General features: G+C 36.7%; 3 protein-coding genes and 1 long non-coding RNA gene across 6 annotated transcripts; all 4 read left to right on the top strand.

Moving 5' to 3' along the window:
- LOC135793644 (uncharacterized) lies at positions 1 to 839 on the top strand. The gene is made up of 2 exons (XR_010548674.1): positions 1 to 139; positions 431 to 839. It is a non-coding gene; the product is annotated as an uncharacterized lncRNA (long non-coding RNA).
- A 1604-nt stretch (positions 840 to 2443) lies between these two features.
- Positions 2444 to 7390, top strand: LOC135794034 (probable 3',5'-cyclic phosphodiesterase pde-5). 3 transcript variants are annotated; one of them, XM_065305168.1, is made up of 8 exons: positions 2444 to 2462; positions 3903 to 4027; positions 4101 to 4395; positions 5025 to 5256; positions 5324 to 5613; positions 5671 to 6511; positions 6571 to 6729; positions 6785 to 7390. In XM_065305168.1, the coding sequence occupies exons 2-8, from the start codon at positions 3934 to 3936 to the stop codon at positions 7295 to 7297; spliced, it is 2424 nt and encodes an 807-aa protein (XP_065161240.1). In that variant the 5' UTR covers positions 2444 to 2462; positions 3903 to 3933; the 3' UTR covers positions 7298 to 7390. The 3 variants fall into 3 exon arrangements, with proteins under 3 accessions (XP_065161240.1, XP_065161238.1, XP_065161239.1); XM_065305166.1 differs by lacking the exon at positions 2444 to 2462 and adding an exon at positions 2698 to 3060; XM_065305167.1 differs by lacking the exon at positions 2444 to 2462 and adding an exon at positions 3153 to 3758.
- Positions 7391 to 7588: 198 nt separating this feature from the next.
- On the top strand, positions 7589 to 10933 carry LOC135794630 (peptidoglycan recognition protein 1-like). The gene is made up of 4 exons (XM_065305966.1): positions 7589 to 7595; positions 9704 to 9958; positions 10372 to 10674; positions 10737 to 10933. Exons 1-4 carry the CDS (start codon positions 7589 to 7591, stop codon positions 10931 to 10933), a joined length of 762 nt encoding a protein of 253 aa, XP_065162038.1.
- LOC135794624 (uncharacterized) lies at positions 8687 to 16760 on the top strand. Its single transcript, XM_065305959.1, has 13 exons — positions 8687 to 9176; positions 9704 to 9958; positions 10372 to 10674; positions 10737 to 11224; positions 11324 to 12115; positions 12478 to 12620; positions 12684 to 13204; positions 13261 to 13690; positions 13746 to 14249; positions 14781 to 15098; positions 15162 to 15682; positions 15740 to 16169; positions 16227 to 16760. The coding sequence occupies exons 5-13, from the start codon at positions 12109 to 12111 to the stop codon at positions 16746 to 16748; spliced, it is 3396 nt and encodes a 1131-aa protein (XP_065162031.1). The 5' UTR covers positions 8687 to 9176; positions 9704 to 9958; positions 10372 to 10674; positions 10737 to 11224; positions 11324 to 12108; the 3' UTR covers positions 16749 to 16760.
- Positions 16761 to 17180: the final 420 nt, after the last annotated feature.

Below are 17180 nucleotides of genomic sequence, written 5' to 3'. Positions count from 1 at the left end.
AGAACAACCGTTCGGTGGGGTGCGAACGATGGCGGATGCGAGACAGCGACCGACTGCCGCGATTTTCGCCGCGTGCGCCTCGTGCGGTTACGTCGCGTCGTGGGGACGGTGTGGCGCTGGCGGATGTACACTTTTCTAGGTACTAGGTAGCTGTAAAACTAGCGATATACTAAAATTAAAAACAAAAAACAACGCCACACGTGGCTGCATACAGAACTAAAAAACATTCATTTGCATAGTTCCGTTGGAACTTTAGCAATTATCCAATTGAAACACCCCTATTTCAATCAAAAACCTCCAGAAATGTTTTATTCATTTATTTTTCGCGTTTTTTCAACTAGTTTTACCCGCAGGGTATTGTTTGTTAGTTACTTGCCACACCTGCGTTAGTGTTGTTTGTAGAATGGTAAAATTCATTTGATGTATACAGAGGTCGCAGCCCAACCCGAGCCACCACCATTTGGGGGAAGCAATGGGACTTTAGGGAGAAACAGGAGACGAGAGGGCCGCGCCTGAGCAGCGCGCGCATTCTATCGACCGCAGGAACGGCACAGCGTGGCGCCACGCGTGTCACGCGCCACATGGAAAGCGCAGGAAGTTGCAGTCCGAACGCTTGCAGGCGCAAGTTTCATTCGTCGGGATGACACACACGGAAAAACATTTTCGTTTTCGCGGCGATGGGCGATATTTTTGTTTGCCGCTTTCTGACGCCGACAATCTATTTATAGTACGCACAAAAGCGAGATGAAGAAATTCCCAGCGTTAGGTACTTTTATTTGCACAGATCACAAATATTGGAAAACACTTTCTTTTTATAATAAAAAAATAGGCAAACGTAATATTTTTGTGAATTTTATTTGAATTGTAATAAAAATATATTCTATTCCACCATTTTGATTATTTGTCAATCATTAACTGCAATTGTAGCGAATTTATTCATGTATTAATTAGCGAATCGTGTTTTTGTGTATTTTTTGGAGTCGTTAATGTTTTTATGAACAAATTTGTGTGTCCTTAATTAAAGTCGATTTAATCCCAAACTTAAACCGATGGCAAATGAAAGTTCCAAACTTTTTACAGTGTTTAATTAATTCCGCACGAGTTGGAGAGCTGCGAACGAAACGAACTGCGCCAGAAGCAAACTCCCAAGAAATTCACCGATGTTTTAGTGCGATTGCATCGAATTTTAACTATTTTCAAGCCTTTTAAGCACATTTATAGACAATTAAATACAACATAAAACTAATACGTAAATTACTCAATTTTTCAAACTTAATTCGTGACTTAATTCGTCACGTATGTGTACAGTTACAATTAATACGAGATAAATTACATATCATGTTCGTTATCGTGGGATTGGCAATACCTAACTGCCAAATGAACGAGATCCTCTCTTCTAGTAAGATAGGTGTCGAACAGTCTAAAGAGACGAAGAGAATTCGATATGGTATATCCAGGATTTCATTCGTTTCAGAAAGGCTTTGTGCGAAATTCCTGCAATTGACGAAGACACGAAAATACTCGTATGCCATTGATAGCATTTTTCTCACATACCTGCCTTCAATCTAAGGATTGCTGGAAGCGGAAATACTTTGTTCATTTTGCAGAAATTCGATTTCATGCAGTCTAATGTTACACTAATAAAAACAGAAAATAAATATGTAAATATAATAAATAAATGTTAAAAATACATATGCAACCAAACATACACGTAACACGAAACATAAAGTAAATATTACCACTTTCAACAATTGTAAATTGTGTAAACACAAGTTGAAATTTTTAAAACTACTAGTACAAAGGTACGTGGTAATTTTATCGATTCAAATCAAACATGAGTTTGTAATTTTCAATAATCACTTGTCTGAATAAACGATATCCATTAATAAATTTATAAAATCCACATAACTGACATCATAAATTACTTAATTACTTAAATTACAATAAATAACTTAATATTTTTTGAATAAAGTAAACTTTGTAACTATAGTTTTTATTCGATTAAATTATCATTGATGATTGATTATTATCTCATATCATATGATGCCTAGATAGATAAATAATTGATTTAATACAAATATTAATTATTAACATGTTTTATCAAGTTGTACCACGGCTACTAGTGCTGATGAATTCATTCATTATCACAAGATAAATTTATGATAAGGCCGGCGGTATATTAGATGATTTATACCAGCGGCATGAAATTTATTCAAGCGTTTTGGGAAATTTAATACAACAGGTTACTTAAAATCTAATCAAAAGCACTCGATATAAATTGCTACATGTTTTTATAAAAGCAAATCGTTTATCTCGAGTATCTCATGCATCATCCTGACGTTAGTAGTTACTAGTTGGCTAATGATAGCAGGTACAGATGTAAAAATAAGCATTTCAATAACAGCGAACAGTGATTAATTTAGATTTGTTTCAAAGTTGCCAACAATTAATATTAGTATACCGTGAGTTTTCCTTCACAGAAATAGTTTTATTAAAAAAAGTTGTAATTTCACAATGTATGCAACCAAATACACATCAGCACATTACACGTGTTTATATGTTGTGTAATGTTGGTTGCCTACAATCTAAAAATATTCACGGTATATTTAGATGACGTTGATGTAGTGTTTAGAACAAGCAGTGGAGTAGAAAAAAACGCAATCAGTGCATTGTGCGGCCGTCGAAGGAGAATATCGCAATTGTCGACAGTGTTCGCATCAGCACACATACACACATGAGCACACATATCGCACGTATCGCGACGTATCGGTATCGCGCGGTTATCAATTTCCATCGGCGTTCCGGTCGCCTAGTCGTCGACACGCGGCAGCCGACGGCGCACACGCAAATCCGCGCACTGTGCGTCTTCGGCGCGTCAAGATAAATCAACGTGTTATCGACAAGAAGACCTTCAATTCACATCAAACATAAAAAAAACTTTCGATTTAAAAAAAGTTCGCGTTTATTTATCTTCACCTTTACCGTACTAGTGCTAGCAACATGCGTGAACTTCAAACAAATTTTAAACAAAGATTGTGCGCACCGGTGCGAGTAATAAGTGTGAGTATGCGTCGATTTTTTTTAAAGAAAATAAAAAACATTTATCGTGTAAATTCATTTGGCGAAGGTTGCGTGAGATTTGGTTGATTTCATTGGCGCATGTCGGGAGAGAGATAAGTTGCGACGATGTTTGATGTTGCGTTTAGCTAGTAGTCTCGAGTATGTGTGCACACTCTCAACTAGGTACTTACTCTGTGTACAACACACGTGCATAAATATGTGCATGCCAAAAGTTTTTGATCTACGCCGCTACACCGCGCAGTAATTTTCGCTGTTTGCGCAGCGCGTTTGCGGTTGAAATAATTACGTCCACAAAATGTGTTGTTTTTTTTCTCTCTGAATGATCCTGTATTTGAGTCTGTAAATTTGTCTTGCGCAGTCAATACTCGGCATAGTTTTAAGTTTTAAACTCACATGCATGTTCGGCAAGTGCTCGTGTAATAAAACACAACTACTTTCACCGCGATAATCTCGCCATACGTGTTTGTCCCTACAGTGCCTCACGAATATGATAAATGAGCAGACGGCATAACATTTTTGCCATTTATGCGGCGCTGGAATTTTGAGGGCATTGGAGCACTTTAATCGAGTTAATAATAACAGAATGCAAAGTTTTGAAATGCGGTGGTTTTGACCAGTATACCCGCATACATCATCTCAGCATGAATAAATTAACGTTGTGTTGAAAGTGTGCGAGTGTACGTTGTTTTTTTGTGTCTGTTGTGTTGATTTGTTTCATTTGCCTTTCAAGAGTCACGTGCGCATGTGCTCGGAAAGTGAAAAAAATAGTTTCTTGAATTTCGTTTTAATGAGAGATATATCTCTCTCTATTTATTTTCTAGACGGACTGATAATATAATTTCCTAGCGTAAAATGTTTACACAATCCACGTCGAGTCGTTACGCAGGAAAGGAACAAATTACACCGGTGCTAGCAAATATGGCGTCATCTCATCACAGCATGAACGGTAATAAAATCCATCGCAAACATAATTAAAATTTAAAATTGATCGTTTTTTTCCAATTTTCTAAACCTAACAGAACATGATGTAGTCCAATACTTAAAACTGCACCCTGAATTAGTCGAGAAGTACGTGTTGACCGAAGTAGAACCGGAAGTGTTGGATAGTTGGGCAACACGTCGAACACCAATGCGAAAAACACAACGCAGCGAAGACGGGCGAAAGACTAGTCTTAGCAAATGGCGTTGTTTTCAAGATCGGCGCAAAATGCTCGAAGAATTAGTTCAGAGCCTGAAGAAAAATTTACGCCGCGAACAAGTCCTATGGGAGTTAGCAAATTGTATAACCGCGGCAACAGATTCCGACGGATTAAGGTGAGTTGGAATTGTTGAAAGTAACAAACGCCCAGTGTAGATGTAATTTCATCAACATGGACGTGCGCCGCGACGAACGAGTGTGTAAACTTTCTCATTACTGCCAGGCATAGTAATGACTTAGTTTGACAACGTGATGAAAAGCATATTTGATGAAGCGCTGATGAACCGGATGACACCCGCCGCACCACCACTGTACAAAAATCGATACGGCGGTCGAGGAATGAGGAAACTATATTAGGTTGTCATGCCAACCGCAAATAGACAATTTCCAAACAATTAGGTGCACGCAAAGTTCTGTTTGAAGTGCAGCCGTGAATACGTCTTGCGCGACTTGGGCAAAAGTTAAAATACATCTTGATGTATTATGAATATACTTGTTATTATGCATTATTCAAATTTAATTAAGATACCGCACATCTCTACTTTTAAGAGGCACCTTTCAAACTACTAACAATCTAAACCTAACTACAAAACTCGGATGATTTTAATAAAATTAGTACTGAGTTAAATTGTGTCGCAAAAGTTTTGCTCAGATGACAGCTCGTAATGTTGGTTATGCCGGAACAACTTCCTGGTGAATTACCTTCGCCTTCTGTTTCGTTTCATTTCGCTTTTGTTTCGTTTAGGCTGTTTCTAATTGACAACCCCGAACATCCGGAAAAGTTACGTCTCTACACCGACGGCGATAACGCCGCACACACTCACGGCAGATGCGGGTCTGGATCATTCAGATTGGGATCAGCGGAAGACTCAAGAGAGTTGCGCAACACCAGCCTGCGGAACTTCGTCGTGAAGCACAGGGAGCCAATTAGAACGGCGCGAAAGCATCCAGACAAGCGGTATCCCAATAGGCAAGTTGTAAGTTAAACTTTTTGATATACTAGGTATTCAATGACGCGCAAAGAATTACTTTTTTTTTCATTAGATAAATGGAAACCAATCCGATGATAAAACGGATCAAGCGGAAAATTGTGAGCAGTGTGACGCGGATGACAATTATCACTTCATGTGCCTGCCGGTGATGCAATCGAATCAGGAGATGTGCGCGGTGCTGGAACTGTACCGATGCCCGGATCGTAATGAATTCACTTCAGAGGAGGAAGAGATTGCCCTCAGCTATTTGATTTGGGGTGGGATAGCACTCCATTATGCACAACTCTACAACAACATGAACCAGCAGAGGAGCCTTAATGCATTTCTGCTCGATGTCGTCAGGTAACTAACTCAACGCCAACGCATACGCAGGTATAATACAAGGATAATATTCCCCAGGTCGATATTCCAAGATATGGTAAGCATGGATCCATTAGTAACCAAGATAATGGACTTTGCACAGAAGCTTGTCGACGCTGATCGAGCGTCACTCTTTTTATTAGACGAAAAGAACAACTCGCTGTACTCACAGATCTTTGACGTTGGCGATAGTTCATTGATGGATCAAAACGAAGAAATTCGTTTCCCTTTGGGGAAAGGTATCGCTGGTCACGTAGCCAAAACCGGTGAAATACTAAACATAACAGACGCATACTCTGATGCACGATTTAACCCTGAAGTAGATAAGAAAACAGGTTATAAAACTAACAGTATACTCTGTATGCCAGTATACAGAAGCAAAAAGTCCATCATTGGCGTTGTACAAATGGTCAATAAACATCACGGAGTCTTCACAACTCACGATGAAGAAGCGTTTAAAACCTTCGCAGTATATTGCGGTTTAGCTCTGCATCATGCCGAATTATACAACCAAATTAAAAAATCCGAACAAAAATACAAAGTAGCTGTTGAAGTTCTAAGTTATCATCGGTCTTGCACTGAAGAAGAATTCCAACAAGCTTTAGAAGAAGAAATCCCTCTGGCTATACCAGGTATAGATGATTATTATTTTAATCCGTTTGAATTAAAGGAGATGGAGCAGGTCAAGCACGCAATGTTCATGTTTTACGATCTCTTCGACATGGAAAAGTTCGATAGACATAGCATGCTGAAATTTACGCTGACTGTGAAGAAGAATTATAGGCGAGTGCCTTATCACAATTGGACACATGGATTCTCCGTGGCCAATTCGATGTATTCTATCATCAAGAAATCTAAACATGTCTTTAAGGAGGTTGAGGTGAATTGTGATGAGTAGCGTTTGCGTTCAGTTGAGATTTGATGGTTATCTTTTTGTAGAGCCTCGCGCTGTTTATAGCTGCGTTGTGTCACGACCTGGACCATCGCGGCAAGAACAATAAGTACATGTTGGACACACAATCGCCGCTTGCGAGCATTTATTCAACCTCAACAATGGAACATCATCACTTTAATCAGACAGTCACCATTTTACAACAGGTAAACTATCATAACCTCAATGTGGCACTAGGTCAATGGTTTTGTATTGTTGTAGGATGGTCATAATATATTCCACAAACTATCTAGTGATCAATTCAAACAAATTCTCGCTTTGATTAAGCATTGTATCCTTGCGACTGATTTGGCCACGTTTTGGGATACGAGGAAATCGTTGCAGGCTTTGGTGGACTCTGATACGTTTTGTCGTGAGAATGCTGAGCATATGTCGCTATTGCAGGCTATAGCGATGACAGCTAGTGATTTATCTGCGAGCGCAAAACCGTGGGACGTACAAGTAAAAACGGTGGACATTATCTTTAAAGAGTTTTACGATCAGGGCGATGCGGAATTGGCAGCGGGACGCACGCCGATCCCGATGATGGACCGTAGGAGACATGAGGAGCAGCCGGCTTCCCAGGTGGAGTTCCTACATAACATTTGTACGCCCTGCTATACTCTGCTGTATAAACTGGTGCCAGAAACCAAACCACTCTTGGATATGGTCGATGAGAATTTGGAAAAATGGAAGATAAAAAAGGAATCCTCCATATTACCAGTCTCCTTATAATAAGATACTTATTTATTAAATAATAAAATTATTACTAACAATGAAATTTGTTTATCAAATGATTAAGATTTAAATATAAACTATGAGTAAGGATTTTTTGCAGTTGTTCATTACTAATGTTTACAGATTGATTAGTTGTTGACTGATATGATCTATTGCTTAATTTTATTGATTTATGGATAAAAGAATTTTGACTTTGTGTGATTATATTATATGCATGACTGACACATGATGTTATGTGGTGAAATATATTAACTATCTTTAGTTTAATAACTTTCCGTTTGTCTAATCATGGTCAGTATTGTGGTTATATTCATTATTCATTATTCATGTGCTTTACAAACACTCGCTTCCGGTAGATATAAGAAAATACAAATAGATTTCGAGGTTAACAATGTACGACAAAGTACAAGTTATCGCGCTTATCAATGAAAAGTTTTGTCATGGCCGAGTTTTGTTAAATCCGTAATATTTTTATTTATTGAAAAATTTCGTGCATGTGTGTTACGTGACAGCACTTGAAATCAGCCAAAAAAATTAAGTATTTTTACAAGTTAAGTCAAGGACTTGCACTTCTAACATAGGAAAAATTTAAATCTGTAGGTAATCTACATTTTGAGATGACAAGTCACAACAGGAATTTCCAACTTTTTATTAATTATCTTTCAAAGTTGATCAGCTTTTGTAAATTTTTGAAGAACCCTGCTTCCTAGTTCAAGTTTTACTAAACTGCAGAGGCGGTATAAGAAATTTTGAGAATTCCTGATCAACATCATCAAATCATAAATTGATATCGACATTTTTCAAAAAAAAAAAAATTTAAATCAAGAAATACAGATAAAACGTTTTAGTTAAAAATTTAACTAAGTTAAAAGTAAATGATAGATACCAACTGCAATTCTATAAATATTTCAAACTACATCCAGATAAATAAGTGAATAATAGTTTTCAATTCAACTAGAAATAATAATACTCAACAGATAATGGAATTCTATCAATTGAAATTTATGATTTTTGTTAATATTTGAAAGAAAACAATATTTTCACGATTATTAATGAATAATTGGAAAATTCAAAGCAATGCAATAATAATTTTCACTCCTACTATATAGTATTTAATCGTATTTATTTATTACATTGAAATAATAAATAAATTCATAAATAATTAATTTTATTCCTAAACTAAAACTTACTATTCAATTTGTTGCATTTAATTATAATATCTTTGAACCGTAATTCTTCACATACCACTATAAAGTAAATCCCAACACAATTAAAACATTTTCAGATAGGAAATCAAAGCCGATGAATTTTTATCAGTTAAACTCGTGATATTCGTCGAGGTTGTCGCGCCGCCAGTTGTACTCTCTCGCCATTGTGTGTACCCGTGACGCGCAGTACGCTCGGCGCGTATCAATATCAATAGTAAATATTAAAAACATTATAAATCCCAGCCGAATACGATCGCTTTCGACAGTTGTCAACACACATCCGCAACGCACTGACTTGATACTCGTATGGCAACGCAAGCAGTTACCGAAATACTCGCTACCGGCGCGTTCAACCAGTCGCGATCAGCAATAATTGAGCGTACTTTTAACAATCGAGTTCATCGCGCCGGCGATACAGCACTTCCAACACAATCGAATTTGCAGCGTACTGAAGGCGTAATCGTGCTGGCGAAAACAACGTGGATGGGCGGTTTAAAGTCGTTGTTGGAACACAATCCATACACGCGCTGGCATAATGTAGTTGATAACAATTTACGCGTTTGTCCTAAATTGCAACGAACAACGCGCGGCAGGACACCGGAGTATTTAGTCAAATAGTTTATAACAACTTAACTGTGATAATGAAGGAAAACCAGAAAGAAAACCAGGTGAGTTTTAAAGTTTTAAACTTAAATCATTAAAATTTTATCAAAAACAATTATAATTTGTTTAATTCGCTAGTAATCTGCTATATAATTAGAACAAACCTTGCTCTAGTTGTTGTTTAATTACATGTCAAACCAAAACACGGAAATAATATGTTTTATAAATTTAAACATAAAAAATGTTTAAAATTAAATTAATCCCAAATAAAAACAAAGGTTATTACATGCGTCATAAGTTTCCTTAATGTAATTGCAAAATTTACACAAAAAAAAAACAAAAACAACAAAACCTATGACCAATAACCATATATTTTGCAATAAATTAAAATATACTATTGTATTACTAGCAATTCTATTTTTATTATCACTTAAAACCGATAAATATTTTTGTCTTAAATTCTGACAAAACAAAAAACTCCAACTTTATCATTATATAAATTTGATTAAGCAATCTTGTTTTGACCTTTAGCGCATCATTAAATCTAATTAAATATTAAATAAGAATTAAATCTATTTTGAACAATTTCTAGAAGTTCACACGTGCATTGTGTGCATCAATGCCGCCAGCTCAGTATCAGTGAACATTGACGAGCGCACCCCGCTGATAAGCAGCAACAGCAGTGCAGGAAGCAGCAGCGGCGGCAACAACAACATCCGCCGCCCCCAATACGGCAGCATTCATCGGCGCTCAGAGCACAATCAATTCAGTTGGTTGCTTGTGACTGCCTTGTTTATATTCTTCTTCACTGGCATCGGCATTGCCACATATCTGCTCTTCAACGAGGGTGAGTCACGCGCCACCATCATTTACACTTTAATTCATATCAAGCCATATAGAATAAAACACGATAAAGCGATAATTTCATTTCATTCACTACTATTTACTTCGTTTTGTGTGTCTACGTTTATAAAACGACTGCGCAGAGAGAAAAAATCGTGATATTTTCTTTTATAGACATCAGACACGGCATTTCCTAGCAAAATGGGAAGCGAATGCACGGTCTGCTTACTATAGTTACTATACCCAGCCCCAAAGGTATAATTTTAATTTATTTTCATCATTTTCTAACCCACATTGTCACTGATAAAATAAATCATCTTTGTGATGCCATCACCAATCATTCGATTGTCTGATACCAGTATATTTGAGGATTATGACGATGAAATTGATAGATTAATGCGCCTGTTTTGCTTTTAGGTGTCGTTTTCACACCGGAAATCTACAAGTTCGTCGGGCGTGAGGAATGGAACGCATCATCGAGCGGCGGGCCGCTGTTTACGATAAGCGTGCCGGCGGACAGCGTCATACTCACCGACACGCGCGCAGCGCATTGTGATAGATTACCGGTTTGCGCCGGACTGATAAAAAACCTTCAGCGTCAATCGATGACGGATATTAAGTATAATTTTTTAATCGACGACACTGGAACGGTCTATGAAGGACTCGGATGGTATCAGACTCTTGAAGAGCATGAAGGACGACCAATTTTTGCACTTATTGGTAGATAATTGAATAAAAACAGATTAATTTTAATCTAAGTACCTATATTATTATATTTTTAGGGAATTATATGACAAGCCCAACTCCAACAAATGATCAGATTGTTGCGTTGAAGATCCTTTTGAAATTCGCAGAGGATCATCATGTGCTTATGCCTTGCAGTGCCTTGAAAGTCGCTGCTGAGGATGAAAACAAAGCGACTTTGCGTAGCTTGGCGGAGATGTTACAAGTGGAGGCGTATAATGAATGCATCGGATGATTTGATGCTCGTTTTGTTTTACTGGGTTATCGTGACAATCGACATCTAAACCAGGATTGAGTCCATGAAATGTCTCAAATTGTAACAATTGCATGATGCTAAATAGCATCAATTGGAGTGGTGCTCATTGATTCATCTTAATTTATTTGTTGGAACTGAATACATACTTGTCTACTTGTGATAATAAATTAATGAAAATATTTTTTTTATTATTACAAATCCTTTTATCGATTGTGATTTTTATTGACGCATGATAAGTATAGAATTTACTAGAACGACGCGAATTTACTTGTAAGTATTGATAAAATTTATTTTTAAATGAACAGCAAATGTAGTAGTTTTATAAATAAGTGTGGGTATTATTAAGTCTAACAAGTATATAAATTCCAGACACGACAGAACACTGTGATGACTGCGCACCATTATTTTATACTGCGACCTACCCGCTTAAAGTAGTGGAGGCAAAGCTGGAGTTATGTGTATGTGGTGTTCACGCACTGCTTGAACGGACAGAGGGGGGAAAAGGACTTTGACAAAGCTGTACTTTGAGATTAGTTGTAGTAAAGATAGTAACTATATTAACAAAAGTGCGAATTTAAACAAAATTGCTGTTTTAAAAGCATCGTGGGTGAATAAATGTATCAATGATAAAACGCTTTGCTATATAACGCACAATACGCACAAAACGCGCTCCTATAAAATTGTTACGACCACCTTTTGGTTATTATTGTTGTGATAAGATAAAACTATTACCAATGGGCGTAGTAATATTTACCATCAGCAGACGTTCAAGGCGATACTAACTGCTTTTGACCTTTTAGCCCAAAAACGACCGTGATTAGGTTTAGTATATATTCAATAAATTTAGTATTCCTCCGAACTTCAAAGAAGCAGCTACTTTCCTACAGAAAACCTCTTCTATGTCAGAAGTCCTAACCGACGAGAACGACAACAAAATTTGCTGCTTGGAAAAATTATAAATCTCCCACTAAAATTGCTTGTTTATCCACTTGAAGCCAATCAACCTACATTGCGCTTAATAAATGCTATTATCGCAAGTGGACGTGGAACAACACTGGTCAAACTGGTATTTCTTCTTGTCTCAATCACTCTTTGTGCTATTATTCTTTATAAATTAAAACAGCTTGTTCACGGTTTGCACTACTTATATTAAAATGGAAGGTAAGTGTAAGCGATTTATAAATATTAATTTTAAGTTTAAATTTAAATTTTGTCCATACTTATTTATATCTTAAAATGAATAATATTGAAATAATACTAATAATACTTGAAACTTGCATAACACAAAGTACTACACTCCGTTGATAATCTTTATCATAAAGCTGCAATTCATGCTGGAATTAGTAAACAAACACTTTGTTAAGATGATTTTGCAGTTTGTATCACAGTATAAACAAAATAATCCAGCAAATACTCAGTTCATTTCAGTTTAGACACCGAGCATCATAATTATGGGTTATTATTTAGTACAATTTATTTATTATATTTTGGTCTAATTAAATATAAATTATATTCTTTTCTAGATCAATTCCAATACAATGAGAATACTTACGAGCTCTTTGTCAAGAAAGCAACCGAGTTCAAGCCGTACCCCGGTGGTGTCGGCAAATTTTACTATGATCGACTCGTCCAAATTGCCACACAAGATGAAACCATTGTTGCACAGGTTACTGAATTACTAACAATTATTAATTTTAAACTATTTACTAATTTTAATAGTAAATTATAGATTGATGCTGCAACAGGCACAACACAAACATTCAAGCAACTTCTGGATGCATCAAAAAAACTAGCGCAATACATGCGTTCAGTTGGAATAAAACCAGGAGACAACATCACAATGTGCTCATACAATCACATAAACAGTGAAGTTGTAATGGTTGCTGCATTATTTGTTGGTGCTGTCATGTCCTCAACTGATCCAATGTTGTCAGTGGAAGATTCTAAATATTTACTGAACATGGTCAAACCAAAACTGCTCTTTGTTTCGGATGGATCTGAGGAGCTAATTGAAACTTGTGTTGATGCAATTCAATTAAAAACAGAGATCATATCAGTTTCTTTAAGTTCTCATAATGAATATGACACTATTGAACAGATCTTGAAAAGAACGACAATGGAGAAAGATTTTGAACCATTTCTCGTCGAAGATTTAAGCACAATATGTTCAATTCTTTTTAGCAGTGGCACTACAGGACTTCCAAAGGGAATTTGTTTAAGTCACAATACTATTTTGGCTCCTCTATCAATGTAAATACCAAGACTTTCTTGGAAAATTTTAATTTATTAATTTATATGCTTCATAGATTTCCCGCAGTAATATTAAACTGGGTAATATTGAACTATGCAACGTTCTATTGGATTTCTTGCGTGTTCAACCTGGCAATGTCAATACAAATGGGTTCCGCAAGATTATTAATAAAACAATTTAAAAAGGAAAATCACTGGGCTATTTGTGCTAAATATAATGTGGTATACATGATTCTGTCCAATACAATATTCATGGAAGCAGGAAATTATCTCCCTGACAATTCTGAACTACCCAGTCTCAAATTTGTTGTTATTGGAGGTGGAATAGTCCCAGAAAAGGTCTTAACCACCTATTATGAGAAGTTGCCCAATGTACAAGTAGGATATTTGTATGCTTTGACAGAAGCAGGTCTTGTAGCAAAGTATGAAGTTGGAGATAAAATTGGTTCAAACGGTAGACCTGTTGCAGTCAATCAAACTATACGGGTAAGCCATATCTACTCAAACTGAGCTAACATGTTTTTAAATCAAAATTATACAGATTGTAGATCCAAACACTGAAGAAAATCTTCCCTTGACTCAAACCGGCGAGATACGTGTGAAGCAAGCATACCAAATGGCAGGTTATTACAAGATGGACTCCAAGGACGCGTGGGACGCGCAAGGATTTCTAAAAACTGGCGATTTGGGATATTTAGATAAGGAATACAATCTTTATGTCGTGGACCGCATTAAAGAGATGTTCAAGTATCGCAGTTGGCATGTCGTGCCAGCTAAGATTGAGAATGTGCTTAGTTCACATCCGGATGTACTTTACGCTATCGTCATTGGCAAACCTACATATAACGAGGATGAAAATCATGCGATGGCGATCGTTTGTCTGCATGAGAAAGCACAGACTAGCGCTGCAGAGTTAGAGGCTTTTGTTAATCAGCGAATGGATAATTTAAATCAAATTCGTGCTGGTGTCAAAATCATTGACAGAAACGAGATTGAGTTTACGCCTACAGGGAAAATTAACCGAAGATCTTTAAAGAGTAAATTTGTTTCTTAAATTTGATTGGTTATTGTTATGAGGTCACAAATGTTATGAAAGTTGTGATAAAATAAAAATATTCGTAGTACATAATTAAATTAGACTGTGTCAGATTACCTGATAGTAGCGGGAAGATAAACTATCATGGGACTTCCTCTTGGGGCAATGGGTGCAGCAGAAGAGGGATGAAGAACATAAACACCTGGAACAGCACTCCTAGAAGACACAAACACAACTAATCACAGTGGTTGCACAGGCCATGTGGCCTTCCTTGAAAATGTGGTGGGGCAAGAGGTAATTTGAAATATTTTGGAAATAGTTGCATGACAGGTCGTCTGCAAGAGTGCGAACTGCGGGTACGTACCTGTAAATACCAGTGAAGAAGAGAAGTTGAACAAGTTGTTACAGAAGCAAGAGAAACCTCAAGGAGCCCCCAAATAGATTGTGAATGAACGGATATGATTTACAAAATTAAATACTTAGAAACACTATTGCTGGTGATAATCAGTATTAATATCAGTATTAATATTAATATCCGAGAAATCGAGGAGACAGAGGAAGTGCACACTCTATAAAGATGATTCACTTTATTATATAAACGTATTGTGCCCCAATTTGTTGGTTTATTCCTGTTTTCCCGTCTGGCATTATCAAAATGGGTCAATATTTTTAATCAACGCAAAATTTCTTATTAAATCTAAATTATTTTGTTATTTAGATAAATTCCAATATAATGAGCAATCTCACGAACTCTTCGTCAAGAGAGAAACCGAATACAAGCCAAACCCAGGAGGTCTCGGCAAATACTATGATCGACTCATTCAAATCGCCACCCAAGATGAAACCATTGTTGCTCAGGTTACCTGATTACTAACAACTATTAATTTTTAACGATTTATTAATTATAATAGTAAATTTTAGATTGATGCATCAACAGGCACAACACAAACATTCAAGCAACTTCTGGATGCATCAAAGAAACTAGCGCAATACATGCGTTCAGTTGGAATAGAACCAGGGGACAACATCACAATGTGTTCATACCATCACATAAACAGTGAAGTTGTAATTATTGCTGCATTATTTGTTGGTGCAGTCGTGTCCTCAACTGATCCAATGATATCACTGGAAGATTCTAAATATTTACTGAATATGGTCAAACCAAAACTGCTCTTTATTTCTGATGGTTCTGAAGAGCTAATTGAAACTTGTGTTGATGCAATTCAATTGAAAACAAAGATCATTTCAGTTTCCTTGAGTTCTCATAATGAATATGACACTATTGAACAGATTTTGAGCAACACAACAATTGAGAACAATTTTAAACCGTTTCTTGTTGATGATTTGAGTACAGTTTGTTCAATTCTGTTTAGCAGTGGAACAACAGGACTACCAAAAGGAATTTGTGTGACCCATAATACTATTTTGGCTCCTCTATCAATGTAAATACTATTATTACTTTAAAACATTCTAATAGTATTGAAATATATACTTTATAGATTTCCTGCAGCAATATTAAACTGGGTGATATTAAATTATGGAACGTTCTATTGGATCTCTTCCGTGTTCAACCTGGCAATGTCAATTCAAATGGGATCCGCAAGATTATTAGTAAAGCAATTTAAAAAAGATGCTCATTGGTCAATTTGTGCAAAATATAATGTGGTCTACATGACTCTATCCAATACAATCTTCATGGAAGCAGGGAATTTTCTCCCTGACAACACTGAACTACCCAAACTCAAATGTGTTGTTGTGGCAGGTGGATCAGTCCCAGAAAATGTTTTCACCACCTATTATAAAAAGTTGCCCAATGTACACGTAGGATATTTGTATGGTTTGACAGAAGGTGGTCTTGTATCAAAGTATGAAGCTGGAGATAGAATTGGTTCAAATGGTAAACCTGCTGCCCTCAATCAAACTATCAGGGTAAACCATATTTATGCTCAGTTCAATGAATGATTTTTCTCAATCAATATTATATAGATTGTAGATCCAGATACTGAAGAAAATCTCCCCTTGACTCAAACGGGTGAGATTCGAGTGAAGCAAGCACATCAAATGGCAGGTTATTACAAGATGGACTCCAAGGACGCGTGGGATTCCCAAGGATTTCTAAAAACTGGCGATTTGGGATATTTAGATAAGAATTACAATCTTTATTTCGTGGATCGTATAAAAGAGATGTTCAAGTATCGCAGTTGGCATATCGTGCCTGCGAAGATTGAAAATGTGCTTAGTTCTCATCCGGATGTACTTTATGTAATCGTCATTGGCAAACCTACATATGACGAGGATGAAAATCATGCGATGGCGATCGTTTGTTTACATGAGAATGTACGTACTAGCGCTGCGGAATTGGAGACCTTTGTTAATCAACGAATGGATAATTTAAATCAAATTCGTGCTGGTGTCAAAATCGTTGATAGAAACGAGATTGAGCTTACGCCTACTGGGAAAATTAACCGAAGATCTTTAAAGAGTAAATTTGCTTTGTTATTGTTATGAGGTCACAATTGTTATTCAAGATGTGATAAAATAAAAATATTCGTAGTATGTGTATTTAATCATTCACAGTGAAACCAGTAATTATATTAGTCTTATCACAGTACCTGATAATAGCGGGACAATAAACCATCAAAGAACCTCTTCTTGGGGCAATAGGTGCGGCAGAAGAGTGGTGTGCGAATAAAACCAACATTGCGAGAGAAGAATATATACACTCGCGACAGTATTCTTAGAAGGCACAAACTCAACTGATCACAATGCTTGCTCCGGTCACCTTATACCTGCGGCCTTCCCTGAAAACGTGGTAGGGGAAGAGGCAGATGCGTTTAAATGGCAGAATGGGTCGCGCAAGAGTGCGAACTGCGGGTAGGTACCTGTAAACAGCAATGAAGAAGGAGAGAAATTGAACAGATTGATACACAAGCAAGGGAA

This window comes from Atheta coriaria, unplaced genomic scaffold (genome assembly GCF_025399875.1).
Source record: "Atheta coriaria isolate IRGN ID8LTWV9N9 unplaced genomic scaffold, Caltech_Dcor_3.1 hic_scaffold_6_pilon, whole genome shotgun sequence".
In the NCBI taxonomy this organism is placed as follows: Eukaryota; Metazoa; Arthropoda; class Insecta; order Coleoptera; family Staphylinidae; genus Dalotia; species Dalotia coriaria.
This window is presented reverse-complemented; position numbering and strand designations above follow the sequence as displayed.